This window comes from Mauremys reevesii, linkage group 1 (genome assembly GCF_016161935.1).
Source record: "Mauremys reevesii isolate NIE-2019 linkage group 1, ASM1616193v1, whole genome shotgun sequence".
NCBI lineage: Eukaryota > Metazoa > Chordata > Testudines > Geoemydidae > Mauremys > Mauremys reevesii.
In genome coordinates, this window is record NC_052623.1 from 352,983,507 (window position 1) to 353,003,698 (window position 20,192).

The 20,192-nt window shown below is 45.4% G+C and overlaps 1 protein-coding gene across 4 annotated transcripts in view; it reads left to right on the plus strand.

Moving 5' to 3' along the window:
* The window catches only part of EXOC4 (exocyst complex component 4), a 584,936-nt gene that overhangs the window by 500,702 nt on the left and 64,042 nt on the right, over positions 1-20,192 (plus strand). Inside the window, exon 15 of one of the 4 annotated variants that reach the window (XM_039519698.1) lies at positions 993-1,213. The exons of the other annotated variants lie outside the window; for them this stretch is intronic. Coding sequence (XP_039375632.1) covers positions 993-1,195 — 203 coding nt within the window. The 3' untranslated portion in view covers positions 1,196-1,213. Of the gene's footprint in view, positions 1-992; positions 1,214-20,192 lie in introns of those variants that run through there. 4 annotated transcript variants of the gene reach the window in all.

The following is a 20,192-nucleotide window of genomic DNA, read 5'->3' on the forward strand; positions in this document are numbered from 1 at the left end:
CTACCAATAACTGTATCATAAAACTGGAGAGGAAAACCTCTTACAGGCTAGATCCAAGGGGTTTTAAAATACACATGCAGACTTAAGTTCTGCTGGGTTACAACTCACACAGGGCCAGGCTATTTTTAAGGAGCAGCCCTGCAGCATAGGTCATTTGGAGACGCATCTTTAGGGTGGTGGAACTGGAGGCAATTGCTTTAGGCAGACACAGTTCCTCTGAAGGCTCAAGGAAAAATACAAGGCAAAGCAGCTGCACCTTTTTACAGAGCACAGGATGTGCTTCCTGCTGCATGGTGCCAGCTCTGTGTGGGAGCAGTCCCACAACCTCACTCCTCACAACAGTGGGGCACCAGCACCACTGGGAGCACAAGCCAGGGGCAGTCTTTGCATGCAGAACCAACAGGTGAAGATGGCATCTTGCCCCCATCCTTCTCCTATGCACGCTGGGCCGGATACAATCCTGTCCACAAGGTTTTAAACACCTCCTGCTAATGAGGTTACATAGGGTCAGACATTAGTACTGGGCCATCAAGACGCTTTTTATGTTTGAATAAAATAAAGCATAGCTAGATCATTAGATATTTTAGAACAGTTTTATATGGATCCAGTAGAGAAATAGGGAAACTTACTTATTTTCTATACGATGCATGACATACAATATAACCGGAAGAGAATGTGCTCTTTTCACTTGCCCAAATGCCTTCATTACCTCTTGTTTCTTTTGGTTATTCCAAAGCATGAAAGATGGGGGAAAGATTAAAACAAATGTATTAAAAGAACATATTTTTATGAAAGATCCACATTGGAAAGCAGTTCAAACCGTTTCAGCTTCCCCAGCTTACAGTACAGGAGGCAGGGCAATTGCTCTGTATTGAGCTGAGGCTGAAAAGCCTGCTTAGGAGCAAAAATGATTGAGAGATACTCTTTTAACTAGAGACATCCTGGTTTATATATTGAAAAGGCTTATTACTGTGGCATTGTTACACTGGCAGATGATAAAGCTACTGAGCTGGAGGTGGCCCCCCTCATACTGAGATGCATTGTGGTCCAACGGATAGTGTGGAGGACTGGGAATCAAGACCTAGCTTCTATTTCTGGCAGCATAACCTCTGGCAAATCATTCTACTTCCCTGCACCTCCGTTCTCTGGGGATAATGATAGTACCCTCATCTGGGAGGTACTTGGAGATCTATGAATGAAGAATGCTAGGCAAATGATTATGGTGGCTCAGATTATTAGCATTATTATTGTTATTGTCTGCAGAGATTCTTGGCCAAAGCAATTATGCAGCGGAAATACAAATTGATCTCAGCAATGGTTTCCTTCTTTCTGAATGAATGAATCAGCTATACTAAAAATACAGTCACTATTTAAAAAATGCGGTAGGAATAATACCACACTTGCAACTTGGTCATATTTCTGTTGTTTGTACATCACTGAGCCCCCTGACACGACTGATGCCGACAGATCTGTGTCTGTAATGTTTGCCGTTATGCAGAGGATGGCATCTTTGACCTAATAGTGTCCCCTATGCCATTTCATTGTAGCAATAACATGCTCTGCATGGTACATCTCAGGGTGATTATTACACTTCTGGAAGTTTAAAGTCATTGAGCTATCAGCCTCATAGTATAATGCTCTCCCAAGCATGCTATAATTGCCTAGAAAAGTACTGACTCTCATGTCTTTTTCCTTACATGATTGAGGGACATTCAGCACATCAGTTAACTCAATTGGCACCCTTCCTAACCATCTCATTTTAAACAAGCCTTTGAATAGCAGAAAGACTTTACAGCATCAGTCCTTTGTACTGTGGTCGCTTATGGAAGGAGGGTTTATTTCTTAATAAATAACACTACAATGAATTAGCGAGTGCGTATGTTTACTACTATTAAAACTGCTCTTGTGTGTGTCAGAGCCTATGCTGCTAATGGCTGATGAAGATTCTCCTTTAACTCAAATGGGGTCTATGCTCTTTTGGAGAGGAGGGTATGAGTTCAATCCTTACTTTTGCTCTGATGTTCCAAATGGCTGTAGGGTGCAACACAGTGACCGCTACAAAGTGGCCACTTATTTGTTACAGGACTTTGCATTTCTTTAGTTCCCTCGCATCTCAAGATCCGAATGTGCTTTACAGTCATTGTGCATCAACACCATTGCAAAGAAGACAACGGCAGTATTAAATGCAGCTGCCTCTAGGGTGGAGCGAAGCCGCTGTTTAACTGTAACACTGCACCAGAGTTCAGGAAAGGAAGAAAAGGAAATTATAAGTAGACAATGGAATTACACAAGTGGAATGTAACCAGAAATGAAACCTGAAACAGGTTGCCTGGTGTGGACACATTGCACTTTTGCAGTTCAGTCACACCAGTGCAAGTAGCAGTGGTGTTGTTGTCTAGGTTGAGATTTTTAAAACACTGAAGGGAGATGGATAACCAGTTCTCATTCATTTTAATGGCTTTGGGTAGCCAAATACTTAACTGTCATTGAAAAATCTCAACTTTAGTTTTAGGGAACGTGCCAGGGGAGCTATAACCATCCCAAACAGTCAGGACCTAACTTCACATCTCATCTAAAAGACTCAGCTTAGGCCCTCCAAGCATTTGACACAGCCTCATTCTGCTTATCTAGTTGAGATCTGTTGGGATCACTAAGGTGGTGTGATCAGCGAACATTTAAAGGGTCAGTGCCAAAATCCTTAGGTCCCGACTATGATTGACTTTAAGATTGTTTTAATCTGTCCTCCAGGTGCTAAATACCTGGGTTAAAAAAATCTGTCATGCTATTACAAAGAAAAAGGTGTACAGGACTAATATTATTGCATGTCCCACAAAAAAATTACAGCAAAAGTTGACTTCTAGCCATTATTCCCAGAGCTGTATTCGTTCTTTGGGCCTGTTAAGGAGCTATATGCTGTAAGTCGAAGTTGTTAAAATGAAAACATTATAGTTACTTTCAGCACCTGTTGAAATGCAGATTTGATTTTTTTAATCAATGTTTCCCAAACATGAAAGGGTACAATCATGACATTCCCACTTCAGAGAGGATGCTTCACACACTGGTGAATAAACATAAAAGTACAAAATATAATATTTTACTTGGCAGTGTCCTCCTTACAGTAAAAATAAAATCTTGCTTTGTAGTAAATGTATATTAATGCACTAAACCATCTGTACCCAAATGCAAAGAGTATATGAAACAAGAGAAAGCAGTGTTACTAACCGATGGAGTCTATTGACCTAATGGTCAGAAGTGAAACCTGGTGGGATGAGACTCATAAATGGAATGTCAACATAGCCAAGTGCAATCTATACAGGAGAAATAAAAAGTGAAGAGAAGGGGCAGAGGTGATGGCATGTGTCAAAAGTATTTACAAATCTGCCAAGCTGCAATGAAGAGTGTGGTGGTGAAATTCTTTTGGGAAAGGATACAAAGAATAAAGAGCAAAGGAGAAAAGAGACAAGGCATCTGCCTACATTCCATCAGCACAGGAGAACAAACAAACAAAAGCAACTAAATAAATAAATCCTGGGCTGACTCTGAAAGTGCTTGAAACAACTGGATACTGAACTCCTGGGGGAGTATAACTACCCAGATCTGGCTGTTTTAGTGAGTCACACAACGCCAGTGCCATAAAACTTACCTGCGCCACAATTTATTCTGTTCTAGATAGATACTTCTACATCACTCATCCCCATAGCACGTAAATACTGCGATCCACCATGCACAAAGGAGAACGGGGCAATAAATAAGCTAAGTAAAGGTGTCTCCCGTCATAACTGAAACTGTCCACATTCAAGCTCTGGCGGGTTGCCAGACAGAGTAGATGCTAAAGGCAGGGGTCCTGAGCTCTGCAGTCGTTAGGAAAACTGATCCAAGCCTCTAGAGTCAGTCTCAATTTCAGCATTTGTCACTTAGATTTTGAGAGATTTGCAGATTTGAAACCGGCAGATTCTGTGCGAATGCAACTGACTGACTACTCCTTGATTCTTTGCAATAATCTGTGCATAGAGCCCTCTTCATCGTTTCTGTGCCAAGTTTATAGAATGCTGGTTACCCCCCTCTCTTAGCGGGCTGACTTTGAGCTATACGGCAGCATGATAGTCATTGTCATCTTCTGTTTCTGACAGCTCTATCTTGAGCCTTATTTTGTACTTTGGAATAGGTGCTCTATTAAAGAGCCTCTGTCACTTGAGCTACAGCAGTAATTCCACTAGGCGGTAGCAGTTGTAGGCTCTTATCCTCTCTGGACTAGCCTCCAGACTGGGGCCAAACATTCTTGGCCTGAGTGTTACCTGTAAAAAGCATGATGAAAAAATGGAAGCTTTGCTGCGGTGGGATGTGGGACGGGGAACTAGGGACTCTGGGCCTTTCTTCTGACTCTCCAGCTTTGGACCAGGAAATTCCCACTTGGGGAGGGATCTTCCAAAAGGGCCAAAGTGACTTAGGAGCACAAATCCTGTTGAAAATCAATGGGACATATTCTCGGTCACACGGGTGCTTTTGAAAATCCCACCCTTGCAAGCATTTTCCTCCTCTGTATAGCGGGATCACCAGCATGTAGCCCCCCTTAGCACTGCTGTGAGGATTATTTGCTTAATGTTTGTAGGTTTCCTATGTGGAGAATACTGCTGTTGCAGTGGGTCGCTCTACACAGGACCCGAAAGGTCAGAGGAGCCTGTTTATGCTCCTGTCTGCAACACAGATACAGATAGCGTCTGCTGCCCCTTCCAAGTCCTTTTTGGCTAACCTAGGCGGCTATAGGCTGTTCAATCCCAGCTCATTCCTCTTCCTCTCTTAAGGATAGAAAATCCTCCATTCACAGGTTTGTGCAGGAGCAGGGCTCAGCAGCCCTGGGGCTCATTTCTGGCTTATGTCGCATGTTCCTCAAAGCTGCAGGGTTTCAGCCAGCCACCTGCAGCAGTAGGATGGATCCCTCCGCCCTCCCCCATGTATTCTGGGTTTTTGTTTTTTTAATCTCCTTCATCTGACGCATCAGAGATGGTCATGGCTAGACACGGGATATTGCACAGGGAGGGCCAGAGCTCGGAGGAGGCAGCGAGCATTCTCTCTCTCTCAGATGCTTGGCTGGCTGGCTCTTGCTCGCATGCTCAGGGTCTAACCATATGTGTGGTTGGGAAGGAATTTTCCCCCAAATCACATTACCAGTGAGTTTGGGGAGGGTTCACCTTCCTTTCCAGAATGTGGGTGCGGGTCACTTACCAGGATTATCTGGATATATCTCACTTAAACATTTCCCTGCCATTGCCGGGGCATCAGGCATTGGTGCATCTCAGTCCCGCCTATTTCCTGCCTGTGTCACGTAATAGTCTAGTCTCCTGTGGGCTGTAATTTTGGCGGTTGGGTTTAGTGTGCGGGTGCTGAGTGGTGGGGGCAACCTCTGATGTACAGGAGGTCAGATTAGTGATCTGGTGGCCCCTTCTGGCCTTCCGTTTTCGGACTCTCTGCAGGCGACAGTTTTAATCCCCCTGAATCAACACAAATCCCATTGCATTTAAAATGCAGACTGGTTACTCGAGAAAAAGAGACGAGAAACCACTGAGAGTCGATAAAAGCACTTTCCCAGATTCTCCTTTTGAGGCAGAAATGAGAACGTGGGTTTCTGAGAGTCTGGAAACTTCAGCTATCAAACTCAATGACTGGTATTATTTATGCAGCACCGAGTGTGGGCCGCACGCTTTACAGAACAAATGAGAGCCGGGCTCTGTCCCCACAAACGTACAGTCTCCTTTCAGACTTGGTTCAACAACTGAGAGCAACAGACAACAAGGGAGGGGAGAAGAGTACAGGACAAAGGGCCACAATAATAAGATGAGATTCTGAATCTTGATGGTATCACTGTTTAATTTTGGTACTTGTTTTCTTACCTACTATTATCAGTGTCTCCCTTCATAGCTCAGTATCAGAGGGGTAGCCGTGTTAGTCTGGTTCTGTAGAAGCAGCAAAGAATCCTGTGGCACCTTATAGACTAACAGACGTTTTGCAGCATGAGCTTTTGTGGGTGAATACCCACTTCGTCGGATGCAAGTAGTGGAAATTTCCAGGGGCAGGTATATATAAGCAAGCAAGAAGCAAGCTAGAGATAACGAGGTTAGATCACTCAGGAAGGATGAGGCCCTGTTCTAGCAGTTGAGGTGTGAAAACCAAGGGAGGAGAAACTGGTTCTGTAATTGGCAAGCCATTCACAGTCTTTGTTTAATCCTGAGCTGATGGTGTCAAATTTGCAGATGAACTGGAGCTCAGCAGTTTCTCTTTGAAGTCTGGTCCTAAAGTTTTTTTGCTGCAGGATGGCCACCTTAAGATCTGCTATTGTGTGGCCAGGGAGGTTGAAGTGTTCTCCTACAGGTTTTTTTATATTGCCATTCCTAATGTCTGATTTGTGTCCATTTATCCTTTTCCTTAGAGACTGTCCAGTTTGGCCGATGTACATAGCAGCGGGGCATTGCTGGCATATGATGGCATATATTACATTGGTGGACGTGCAGGTGAATGAACCGGTGATGGTGTAGCTGATCTGGTTAGGTCCTGTGATGGTGTTGCTGGTGTAGATATGTGGGCAGAGTTGGCATTGAGGTTTGTTGCATGGATTGGTTCCTGAGCTCAAAGCGTTATGGTGCGGTGTGTAGTTGCTGGTGAGAATATGCTTCAGGTTGGCAGGTTGTCTGTGGGCGAGGACTGGCCTGCCAACCAAGGCCTGTGAAAGTGTGGGATCATTGTCCAGGATGGGTTGTAGAACCCTGATGATGCGTTGGAGGGGATCTACAACCCATCCTGGACAACGATCCCACACTTTCACAGGCCTTGGGTGGCAGGCCAGTCTTAAGGTGGCCATCCTGCAGCAAAAAAACTTTAGGACCAGACTTCAAAGAGAAACTGCTGAGCTCTAGTTCATCTGCAAATTTGACACCATCAGCTCAGGATTAAACAAAGACTGTGAATGGCTTGCCAATTACAGAACCAGTTTCTCCTCCCTTGGTTTTCACACCTCAACTGCTAGAACAGGGCCTCATCCTCCCTGATTGATCTAACCTCGTTATCTCTAGCTTGCTTCTTGCTTGCTTATATATACCTGCCCCTGGAAATTTCCACTACTTGCATCCGAAGAAGTGGGTATTCACCCACGAAAGCTCATGCTGCAAAACGTCTGTTAGTCTATAAGGTGCCACAGGATTCTTTGCTGTCCCTTCATAGCTGTTTCTTGGGGCTTGTCGTCCCAACACTCTGTGTCCACCCATTCTTACAAGAAAGGATCGTCATTTGTGTATGTGCGTGTGCCTGATGAAGCCAGGCTTTTTGTTCGTTTCCATAGGCCCTGACCTGTGCTGATGCTTTTGGGTGAAGTTTTGGACCTATTTGAGTCAATGGCAAAACTCCCACTGAATTCAGTGGGGCCAGGATTTCACCCTTGGTTGTATTACCAGAAGTACATTTATTGGACTATTTCCATAACTTGTGTCTTTTAGCCCCCTCCCTCAACTGCCCCCCCAACACACATGTACCTCCTTAGAGTGCCTTCCCCTATAGACAGCCCATGGCTTTTTTGGGTAATGAAATAGCAGATGTTACATGAATACGAATATATAGAAAATGGGTAACATTTTCAGGCATGCTCACCCAACTGTAAATGTAAGAAAATGTGGTAGGGAACCGGGGGGTGGAGGAGGTTAAGGAAGTCTTTTATGAGCTCCACTAAAGAAAGAACTATATGTAGGTGACTTTTTGGTTGGACTGTCAAAAGGCCCCTTACTACAGATAAAAATTCAATAACCTTTCCCTGAGAATGTGCCACAATTATCACTCATTTAAAAACAGTCCTCTTAATAGAGTGTTTTATCATGCCGGGCAGTCTCTGCATTGTTCATTATTTAGTGTTTGCTAAGCTGATGGCACTTCCATTGCTCTCCCCTTATCTGCACTTCTTCAGAATTGGATTTTATATTTTTCAAACCAGTCAGATATGACAAAGCCATTTTCCTTTTCTCTTGTTTTTTAAGGGAATACAAACTTCTTTTTAACAATAACCATTTAAGGATTAAAGTTGCTGGAAGTGACTGAATTAGCCTGGGTAGTCAAGCAAATTTTAAATGGATTATATGTTAAATAGAAGTGGGACTTTCCTCTCCTCCCCCCTCTATTTCTCCGTCTCATTGTATGTAGATATAACAAATACGATCCTCCATTCCCTCTTTAGAACACTATCCTTCAGAAGCCCTCTGAATATTATGCAGAAATGAATTATAATGCACAGTGATGAAGTTGGAAGACAAGATGTTGTCATCTTACCTAGATGCATTATAAGACAGGTTGTGTACTGTGTGCATGTGTGAAGATGGAAGATAATGACATTAGCCTAACACCTTGGAGACACCAATTTACATTCAACTGGTTGTTTTGCATATAGTGACTTTGGACTCTTACAGTCAGCAGTTACTTATGTTGAGTTTAAAGAGACTCTGGGGACTGAGATAACATAAAGGCAGAATTGCCTTTCTTCCCTGGAGAGATTACTTCAGGTATGGTTAAGTTTGTACATTTGTACAATGAACCAGTGTGTATGTAAAGATGTATATAATCCTGTGTAAACCCAAGGATATACTTGGTCCATTATTATCTATCATTCTGTGTGTGGTTTCTGTTCCTTCCCTCTGTAGAGGAAGATTTCTGAGGCTGTATTAGAGTAATACCTTGACTATTCCTCAGCTGGAAAAACAGCATCCTAGTGATATTCTCAGGAAAGGCCACACACTGAGATCTCAGTTACATTTCCCCATCCATAGATCGTACAGCTGAAGAGATTGAAGATCCATAAAATATGTCTGTTTGTTTGACTTGGAATAGTTTTGACCTAGTGAACCAGGAGTAGGAATGATGTTTCCACAGATAGGATATGCACGCTCCAGGGGTGGGTTTTTTGAGATTTGGCTCATATATTGGGATGCTTCCCATCCGTCACTGTTGCATTCTGCTTCCTAGTGAGTACCGAAGGGGAAAACAGCAGAATATTTAGAAGAAAACCTTCAGAAGGAACTTTAAAGAAACCCCCCACAGTCTCTCTGGAATGATGAAACCGTGACAGCTCCCAGGATCCTACACACGTTCATCAGGTGCCCAAAGAGCAGATTAAACCATAAATGTTCACGTTGCACTAGCTGCTGTGGAAAAGAGAAAAAGCAGCATAAAAACTCACTGCAGGGTTATGTTAACAAAACATTTTCTAAACAAAGAATTTCTTCCAGTACTTGAATAACTCCCTGTCAGGGAGATTCCCTTTTGAAATGAATACTCCAGGTTCCCCCATGTTCCTTCAAGGCAGAGGTTATGTGGGTCAGAGGTATGACAAGAGAGGAAGTAACAGTTTGGGAAAACGTTGAAAACAAGGCAGAAATGCAAACCAGTCTAACAATATCCCAGTGTAGCCAGCGCTCGTGATTTGATCCTGCGTCTTGCAATAGTTGGTTCTCTTCTTGAAGCCCAGGCTCTTGGAGTCGCATGGTGACATGAGACTCTTTGCTTTCATTTTTATAAACAGTCTAGTCCTGGTGGGTCTGGAGAAAAGCTTGAAAACATGAGCCCTAAAGTCTAAAACACCAGAAAACAAATGAACCCCCCCCCCCTCCACACACACACACAGTCGTTGGTTTTATTTTAAATCTCATGATCCGGAAGCCAGTCTCATTTGTGAGAGCTCATTCTTTTTGAACGTTTGGGGTTGACAATGCTGAGATGCGAGAGAGAAAGTGAAATGTGACTACAGTTAAACAGGGCAAGAAACCGCATAAAAATGCATTTGAAAATACTTTACGGGGTTCAATAACACAAATGCAGAGAGAAATAATAAGAAAAAGAGTGGCACTAGAAGAGAGCCCAGAGACTGGATGAGGCTTTCGACAGAGATGGGATGGAGATTCAGTCAGGAGGAGAGATGGAGGAAAGCAACAGTAGCAAGAGCGCGGAGGGGGGCAGAGAGGAGGCTAGTATTAGAGAAGAGTACAGAAGAAAGAGACGCGGTCAAGGTAGCCTGGAGCAAGCCCATGGAGTGTTTTGAAAACAAGGATGCATATTCTGAACCGGCTCCTCGGACAAAGTGAGGCGCTAGTGTAGGTCTGAGAGATTCTGAAGATGGGGGTTGGGCTTTTTTCTATGTGTAATAAGGAAGGGAGCAGCTGTGTGCACATGGTGGAGCCTGGAGAGTTGGGACTCAGTGAAGACAGAGAAGGGGGCGGGGATCTCATTTCCTTGTGGCTGAGGTTAACCATGCTGCCTTTGCATGGGAAAACGGGAAGCACCTGCTGCTATATTGGAGATTGAGGCTATGTCTACACTAGGAGCTAGTGGTGTGATGCCCAGCTTATGTGCACATCCTGGTGCTAGCTCTCATCTGAGCTAGCACACTAAAAATAGTACTATATCCGCGGTAGCCTGGGCAGTCGTGAGTGGCAGATTTGATGAGCTAGCTTGAGTATGTCAGATCAAGCTGGGAATCATCCCCCTACCTTGGAGGGCAGACGTAGCCTTAGAGAGGGCAGTAGTTTGATCAGTGGGAGCTGTGGGGAGAGGAGCTGGGAGGGAAGGGGCAGTGGACTTGTTGGGGCAGGTACTGTCCAGCTGTGCTCTAAGCTCCTTTGGCAGATGTCTACCCCAGCTGCAAACCTGGTAAGGAGTGCAGAAGCGGAGATCCTCTCTTGTTCTGGCCAATCCAAGGAGCTTGGGAGAGCCCAGGAACTGGAGCAGGCGGGTGTTGGGAAGGAGCAGGGGTGGTTGGCAGAGAGAGAGATTTGATAACCAGGGAGCCAGACCTTCAAATGGAAATTCCTAAAGTTTTCCCCACAGCCTGGTTTTATTTAGCTTCACAGCTGGTCCAGTGTCTGGAGTGGAACACGCCAAAAGTCTGGCTCAAAACTGCTTTGAGCTCTGGAAAAGTTCTGATTCAAATCTGGAATCAAACTTTCCAGCTCAGGCCTACCTAGCTGCATGGGCAGCCTGGTATTGCTGTAGACTGCTGCCGAGGCCATGCTGCACTGCCTGGAGGCTTTGCCCCACCCGGAGGCTGCACCTCTCCCTGCCCGGAGGCTGCGCTAGCTGCACCACTAATCACAAAAACATTTCCAAACTCCCAGCTGCCAGCAGCAAACCCATTTCAGAAAGCGCACTCCCTCATCTGCACGCTTGCCATTTCAGAGACGTGGCTTGTAATTGCTTATTGGACTAAGCGAACCTTGCAGTACAGTGTTTTGTATTAGATGTGAAGCTAATTACTGTGTTGAGCCAAGCCAACCACACGTGAGATTTTAATGGAAGGTATAGCATCATGCTGTGGAAACATCCCCTCCCCACCCCATCCCCCCGCCACACAGAAGGAGCTTTGCATTTGCTGCAGTATCAGCTTCTTTCCAAGAAGGGTATCGCCTTGCAACTTTGTCCCACTCTTGGAAAAGAGGAGCTTCCTTAGCTCTAGTCAGCTGGAGATGGAGGAGCGTCTCCACCAAAAGATGCCGAATCTTTCCACTGACCGTCTTTCTGCCAATGCACATGTAATTAGGGCTTGATTATGATAATTGCCTGCAGGTGAGCACAGCCTCTTCTGCCTCTTAATTCTCTTGGGAAAGTATTTCCCTTTTTGTTCCTGATCCCTGTCTCACCCATCCGGACAGCCTGAGTTATTCCTCATGTCATGGAACCAGCACACCACCCTGGCTTCTGTCAACACGACCTCATAGTTCATTCCTCTCACCCATTTTACTTTGGAATCCAGCGGGTTTTCTCATAGCACTATAATACTCACCGCTGTCGTGTTTTTCCCTTTTTATCAGTTGTATGCAAGTCGTTTAGCCGAAGTTTTTGGAGTTTGTTTTCTGGTGATTTAAAGCAGGGAGTCGATTTATTTTTTTAGGTCCAAATTATGTCAGACTTCAACTGGGATGTGAACGAGGGAAGAACTTGACCCGTAGAAAAATGTAACAGCCACTCAGCACGTCCCTTGGAAATCTCTCTGTGAGAAGTTGGTGGTTCCCAGGACAGTATGTAGCGAACTAGAATCCACATAACAAAGGTGACCATCTGTTTAGAGTGTCAGCATCTTTACAGAGCAACCCAGGAGTGATTAGGCCATTTAGATCGACCTGTCCCTTTCCCCTATGTGAGGGCTCTCCAGATCAGGTGATCTTCCTCCTACCACAGGCGATCGCTCCAGAACTGGAGGCATATTGGTAGGGGCAGTATGAGGAAGATTCTGTCTCTACTGTGCAGGCTTCAGATTTAGCATCTTTTATGAGCACTAAATTTACTCCAAAGTAGAAAAAAATGTTAATATAACGGAGGATTCCCAGATACAATGTCTAGGTATTGCAGGGTCTGTCAATGGGACACAGTCGTATTAATACTACTTAGCAGTTTCCATCTGTAGATCTCAAAGCACAATGCAAAGCTTGCAGAGTAAGGCTGCTACAGTGTCTAGACGAAGCTGGACCACTTACAGCGCTGGGTATTACCCTTCTTTTTGCCATTTGCTATGTACCTACTATTGCCGAAGCAGAGAGCTTTGACTGTTAAAGGAAAGCAGCCTTCATCACTGACAAAGGGATGTCCTTAAAAATGATACTGTAAAGCTCCTTTATACCACTCTTTGGTGTAAATGGGCACACGATTTACGCCCACTTTAGCGCACCTTGATGCTGGCAGAGTGGTGTAAAGGAACCTTAGTATAAATGAAAATCAGAGCCGAGGTGGTGTTGGAATTGATGCCTTTCTCTTTACCGTCAGCCTGTGCTGCTACGGTGAGACGGGTCTTTATGTTTAACCCAAACGTTTCAAATTAACTGAATTAAGCTCTTAAATGTGGGTATATTTCCCTCAAGTTGGAGCTTATTTTGTCCATTGCTGAACTTGTAACACATCTCACGGGATCGATTGTTCACTGAGACTTTTTTTTTTCACTAGAGACCTTTTATTAATAGATAACTTTATTTAAAAGCCAGAATAATTAAAGACTACAAAATGTCTCTGACCTCCAGCAGCAACAGGAGGACTTAACGAATGTGTCTGCTTCATTAGTGCAATAAATGTGGATTTTTTAACAGAAAATGCCGTAAATCTCCTCTTAATGCGAAACATCTACCATTAGCTTAAAGTGCTACATTTTGAGTGCTTGTATTCTCTGATGAATTCCTGTTGCTTAGACATAACTTAGACTAAATGAGAGTTTTTCTTTTTAGCAACATAAGCAGTCTCGTTGTCTTCCAGTATCCATGCCACTCCTCAGCTCAAGTATCCTCAGGATACTTAAAAAGTTAATGGTACACTTACGATATACACTAAAAGCTGGGTCAGAACCCTTGCTTCTCAACTTTTTATACATTCTGGGCTTTCACGAGGCTGTCCTCTGATTCCTCTCTTCATATCTTTTATGGCCTCACATACTCCTCCTCTTCCACTGCCCATAGGTAGGGCCCTACCAAATTCACGGCCGTGAAAAACACATCTTGGACCGTGAAATCTGGTCGTACTCTACTTTTATCCTATACTATACAGATTTCATGGGGGAGACTAGCATTGCTCAAACTGGGGGTCCTGACCCAAAAGGAGGTTGTGGGGGGATTGCAAGGTTATTGTAGGAGGGGTTGTGGTATTGCCACCCTTATTTCTGTGCTGCCTTCAGAGCTGGGTGACTGGAAAGCGGGCCCAGCTCTGAAGGCAGCACCCTGCCAGCAGCAGCACAGAAGTGTAAGGGTGGCTGATGCCTTCGGAGCTGGGTGGCCAGAGAGTGGAAGCTGCTGGCAAAGGGCCCAGCTCTGAAGGCAGCAGCACAGAAGTAAGATAGGAATACCATACCATGACAGACTCCAGCCACAAGCCAGCCTACCTGTAAACAAGCGGACTGCTTCCGACATGCCTGGCTCCACAGGCTTTAAGCGCTGCTCTACCTGCAAAGAGCCTATTCCTCTCTCAGATGGACACTCACAATGTATAAAATGTTTGGGGGAGACCCACATTCCCCAACGATGTGTCCACTGCAGTAAACTTAGCTCCAGAGCAAGGAAAGACAGGGAGCTTAAATTGAAACTGATCCTCCTTCAAAAATCGTTAGGGTCAGCCTCAGACCCTGGCGCAGATTCTGGCTCCGCTGCCCGCCACAGCCCCCCCGCCTCAAAGAGGCACAAGAAAACTTCAAAAAGAGGGCACATTTTGTCAACGTCAAAGGAAACTCTCCGACACAAGATTTCTCCGGGCAGATCTACAGTTTCTCTCCCTGTGCTCCCCCGCTTGAGCACTTTTGACAAGCCGGGCTCTTCTGGCACCGCGCGAAACTCGCCTGCGGCTGCTGCAGCAGCACGAAGCTCCGGTGCAGAGGCTTCAGGCTTTCAGTTGCCTGCCTCTCTCCTGGCACTGTTTGGCACCGCGACGGACACGGTGCCGACATACCAAGACCTGCCTGAGCCCCTGCAGGCTGATATTGATAACGCGGCACCGGCTCCAGCACCGACATCAGCTGCGCTGTGTGGCAGTGAGCCCAGGCTCAGAACACCGGTGCAGACGCGTGTTCCCTTGCAGCAGTTTCATCCTCCTCAGCCTTCACCTCATGCAGCTGCCTCAGCGCTGCAATTTACGCAGTCAAGTGATCGCCTAGTGTCACCTATTCTACAGCACAGTTATTGTAGAGGAGGAAAGAAGTTCTTAACGAGTCTGCTGAGCTCCGTCTCAGGCCGGGGACGGTAGAGAAGGAACAGAGGAGACCGGCCGCGCATGCGCAGTATTTAGGTATACTCAGAGCCGGGGGGCAGGCTCTGCGCATGCGTGGCTGGTACGAGTACTGCTACAGAAATCTCCGATCAAAGACGCAGGGATGCACCAGCACCTGGAGTGGAGCACCCACAGGGACACTCATCTCGAAGAACGTCAGTTACTGCACAGGGTGAGTAACCTCCTCTGCCCTTACCCCCTTGACCATTTGCATCAAATATTTAATGGCTAGAGGATTAGAAAGTTGTTTTTCTGACCTGGATCCACAGAGCTCATGGCTTTTCTTCTGCGCCAACATGTATACTGCTGTGCCACACAGTCCTGGGCATTGATCTGGTACCGTGGGGGTCAGCTCTTTAGCTGAAAGTTATGATGATACTAATTACTCTTGTTCCAGTTTCTTTCCTCCCCCGCCCCCGCTGAATCACAGGGGATTGTCCCGTAAAGAAGTGACCTAATTAGCAGTGCAATCAAACAGTCTTCCAATAAAGATTCCTCATCAGTGACCCCAGGAATGCAAGGCCAATCTTCATGGCACCAGCTTCAAGGACTGCAGCATACAGGAGCCTCTTCCCCACTGATGCCCTACATCCAGTTCAGTCCATGCATAAGGCTCACCTGTCCGTCTGGTACTAGGAAAATGGCTCATTCGTGTCAAAGATCAGCAGCAGCCAGTCCACCTGACCCTCCCTCATTTGGTGTTGGAAACAATTTAACTGCTGGTGTAGATGGGTCAAAACAGTTTTCAAACCCAGTTGAGGGGATCCAGGAGCACTCGTTGATAACAAGCATTGTCAGCAAAGGGTCATTTCATAGTGTTGATGCAGTAAGACTGGCTGCACACACATTATATTTGTGAGAAATGGGAAAACCAAAAGCTGCAAACTCTGCTTTAATTCCAGTTAGTGCTGGTGGCAGAGAAGTCAGCCTGTGACTTTGGGCCTGCACTGCTCCTTATAAGTCTGGGGCATAATCTGTTACTCCCTTTGTTTCCTCTCCTACGGGTGGTACTTCGGCTCGTCCCATTTTGCCGCCAAAACCAGGAATAGCCTCCCTGCTCCTCTGTAGCATCCATATAGGACTTCTGGTTTTGGATTTTAACTGATGAAACACCACAATTTAAAAAAAAAAAAAAAAGACCACCACCACCACCAGACATGGTCACTTGTATCCAAGGGCTTGTCTACACAGAGCAGTAATGCTGAGTACAGGGGTGTGATTTCTAAAGCACACTGACATGTTGCTCATTAATTCGTCTGTGTAGACCAGTGGGTCACAAATTTTTTTTCTTAGCAAGCCTCTGAGTGCGACTCCCCCTAATAAACACCCTTTTAAATATATTTAACGCCATTATAAATGCTGGAGGCAAAGCGGGGTTTGGGGTGGAGGTTGACAGCTTGCGACCCCCTGTAATGACATTGCAACCCTCTGAGGGGTCCCGACTGCCAGTTTGAGAACCCCTGGTGTAGACCCTGCACTAAAGATTCCTTAGTGTGTTTTAACTCAGTGCTGTACGAAACTTTGCAAAAAGATTATGCATTACAATATATTCTACTGGAATGAGTAATGTCTATAATATATAATGATATAGTGTAATATGCATTGCTCATTACAGTATATACAAAGACAAAGCCCCAAAACACTCTGATTTTTAGACAGCTATATAAAACTAAAAAATTGCTGAAAATAACCCCGAAATTAATAAACCCCCCAAAACAGAAGCCCTACATACCCCTGAACCTCTCCCCTCCTTCTCCAGATCATTCCTGGAAAGACTCACTACTTTCAGTTTGTCTTCCAACACTGATCTCCATTCCTACCTCCTTCGTGCACTTAGTTCCCTCAAACTAATTTAGTAACTTTTAAATAAATAAATAAATTTTAAAAACGACTATGTCCAAAATCACACACACTCTAGAGAGGAATCAATAAATCAATAAGATGTGTATGTAACTAAAGCATCTCTTTTTATCTTCATTATCTCTTGCTGTTGTAGCCCTCATGCTTCTGGTCCCAACCCCCTTGTTTGTCATCTGTTACTGTCTTGTGTCCTGCTTGGAGCCAGATCTTGCAGACAGTGCTCAGTACAAAGTGTGGTCCCATTGATGGCGGTGGAGACTGCTGCCAGTGAGTGCTATGCTCTGTCGTAAGCATTTAGAAGATCAGGACTGGAATCAAAGTGGCATGCAGGGCCGGTACCTGGCTCTGTATGTATCTAGTGCAATTCACCAAGACAGCATACAGCTGAATCTTGCTAAAATTCACATGTTCACAAATCCTTTAACTCTCTCAAAATACCCAATATTCTTACCTCACTTCTTAACAAAGATTTCTTAGCAGAGATGACAGTGCTGTTAGTTGGTCAGGTACTAACATTTCATTAATTTTATGAAACACGTCGTACGTTTACTCTGAATGCTATGAAGTACTGCAATAAACAACTAAAATTCAAGTACTCTTCATAAACTAAATGAGCAAGGTGCATTTTGTAAAGCAGCAGCCTTGGGCTCTGTTTTTCTAAATCACTTTTGTGCATTTGTTCACAAATTTTGACAACCCTCAGTGGGTCCTCATCTCTGCTTCCCATTGACATCAATGACAAAACTCCTATTGAGTTTAGTGAGGGAAGGAATGAGCTCTTCCGGGAAATCCTGGCTCTAGTAAAGTCAGTGGGAGTTTTGCCATTGATTTAAATGGAGCCAGGATTTCACCCCCAGTCTTTAGTGTGAATTAGCCAGGTGAAGCCTGCAGCTGTTTCTGAGCTAGCCAAGCGTACACGAAGGAGGGTGTTGAACATTTAACCGGTGAAAAATGCCTCTGCTAACTCAGTAGCAGCTGAATGGATTTTTTGTTAAGCGTCCCAAACCAATTCATTTCAGAGCCGAACATGAGAGAATTCAACCCAAGAGGAAACTTTGGCAGGGGAGTGGCAGGAAATGACGGTATAAGTGACAGAAAACAGGGAAGTTAGAATGCAAAGTGCATTAGCCTAGTGACGCACTAGACGAGCAAACGGACATACGCAGTGGGATTCTTGTATATCCAAGCCCTAGAACTATAAAATCCATGTACTGCAGGAGCAGATAAGGTATGAGGGCTTCTTCCAATGAAGAAAATCTACTCTGTAGGTCATTAGGTTCATTTCTGTTTAGAATAGGAATTTGTTTCTTTCCATTCTCTACCAGGAGCTCGGATTCAAAAAATGTCCAGTGAGTCTGAGGGTATCTTCACCTTCAGTGGCTTGCACTCCCCCGGGGCTACAATGTTCTGCCGCTCTCTTATTCTTTCCCTCCCTTCGAACTCAGAAGTGTGTTTTTCCCTGATAATCCCTTTCTCCAGGCAGTGTGTTTGCAGAAACGAATGGAAAACAAACCACTTTTAAAGGAATTATTGCCTTTTTAAAGTGCTAATTTCCATGTGAAATTTATGCCTGCCAGCAGAGGCAGCCGAGAAGCACCACAGGCAGTTCTAACGAGACAATTCATTAGCCAGCGAGTGTACACACGCCATAAAGAACATTAATTCGCAAAATGGAAAACTAATAGAGTGTTTAGCTGGCTCTTTATCACCAGTGACAGTCTGCACTCGTCTCATCATTAGTGTTTGCTGAACTGATGGGGGCTGCAGCCTGGCCAGCTTATCACTACTCATCTCAAATGAGTTTGCGATGCTTTTTCAGCTTGGCTGGCCTGCCTCTCTCCTCCCTTGCTTTAGTTTTAACTTGTAGTTAGAAACACAGATTTATGGGAGGAAGCTCATAGCTTCCATTGCTCTTAGCACGTTCTCTACTTCACTTCTCTTTCCCGGCACATGCCAGTAAGGGCTCCGAGGATCTTCACCCCGGAGTCCCCTAGTTATCTTTTATTATGGTCATGGTTCCCTCCGGCTGCGGACTAGATGCTGTTCCTTAATTAGCTAGATGGAGGCTGCTGTTAATGCAAATTCCATGTTCCCCGTTCAAAGGCTGAACATGCTGCCTCCTTTGCCCTGTATGGACTTTGTCTGAGTATTTAATTCTCTCACAAATTGTGAGATTTTCAAGGCACTCAGTGTTGGGCTAACTTTGCTCCCATTGAAAGCCGGGGGAGTTTTGCCATTGATTTCAATAAGAGCTGAGTTTGACCAATGCAGAGCACTTAGAAAATCCCATCCTACGCTGATCTTTGATTTGTAAGGTCCAGGCCTGGCCGTTGAAATCCCTCCTCTCATGCAGGAAAGAAGTGCCTTTTTATTTTTGCCAGTCTCCATGGTCTTCACTTCATATTTCTCTTGATAAATGTGGGTTAGTCATTTTCAGTCCCTTGGTCTTTTTGCACGCGTGTGTTAAATGTTCCTGGAATCCTGGAGCCTTGGACAGACTCTTTGTCCAGAGATTATGTCTGTATTTGATGCTCACGATAGCATAGAGAGTCATAGTGCCAACTTAAACCAGGCTTGGCCTACTGTGCAGGGTGCTTAAACCAGGTACTCAAGGTGCTGTGAAAACTCTATACCTACAAGCATCGCTGTGCCAGTGAACCTAAGACCTGACCTGCAGCACACCTGCTATTCCACACCTGGGCCCCAAATTGCGTCGGCCAGTGAAACTCAAGCCTGACCCACAGCCAGAATGGTGGCTGAAATGTTCAAAAGTATGTGGTGTCCCCCCTCCCCCTGTTCCTTTGAGCAACTGCCCATTAAAGATCAGGCAAATTTACACTTTTGGAACTTTACTTACATGAGTCGTCTCAAGTCAATGGGGCGACTCAGCTGAGTAAAGCAACATCCATGTATGAGTGTTTTCAGGGTCAGGGACTAAAAAGATTAACTAAATCATCTTTCTACAGCTGTCGTCGCCCAGGTCCCGGAAGTGAAAGCCAGAGTACTGATCTGCAGTGCTTAACTTTTGCCAATTGGGGATTTTTTTATTGCTTTTTCAGGACAAGCTGGAAACCGTGGTAGGTAGGAAGACAAGGTTTTTTAGACAAGTAGTTGTAGTGCAGTCCTGCCTGTGTAAAGTAGGCTCAAACCCTCAGTCTAAACACCCCTAACTACCCCTCTACCCCGATGTAACACGACCCGAGATAACACGGGTTCACATAGAACGCAGTAAAGCTCTGACACGCTGCTCTGAGCGGCATGTTAAGGGTGCCAGGTCGGGCCCAAGGGGTTGGATAAGGGGCAGAGTATCTTGGGGGCGGTCAGGGGCTTCTCCCCCCCACCGCCCCGGTCTAGGAGGCAGGAGCTATGGGGGGCAATTTTGGGGCCCAGGAGTCCCAGAGTGGCCCGGGGGATTAGCGGCGGGCCGGGAACAGCCCGCTCCGCTTCCCTCATCCTTGCCCCAGCCATGTCGCTCGGGGGAGGCAGCTTGGGGGAAGGGATCCCCCCCGCACTCACCGGCAGCGGCGGAAATGGAGCAGCCCAGTCCCAGCCCGCTCCACTCCACCAGCTCTCAG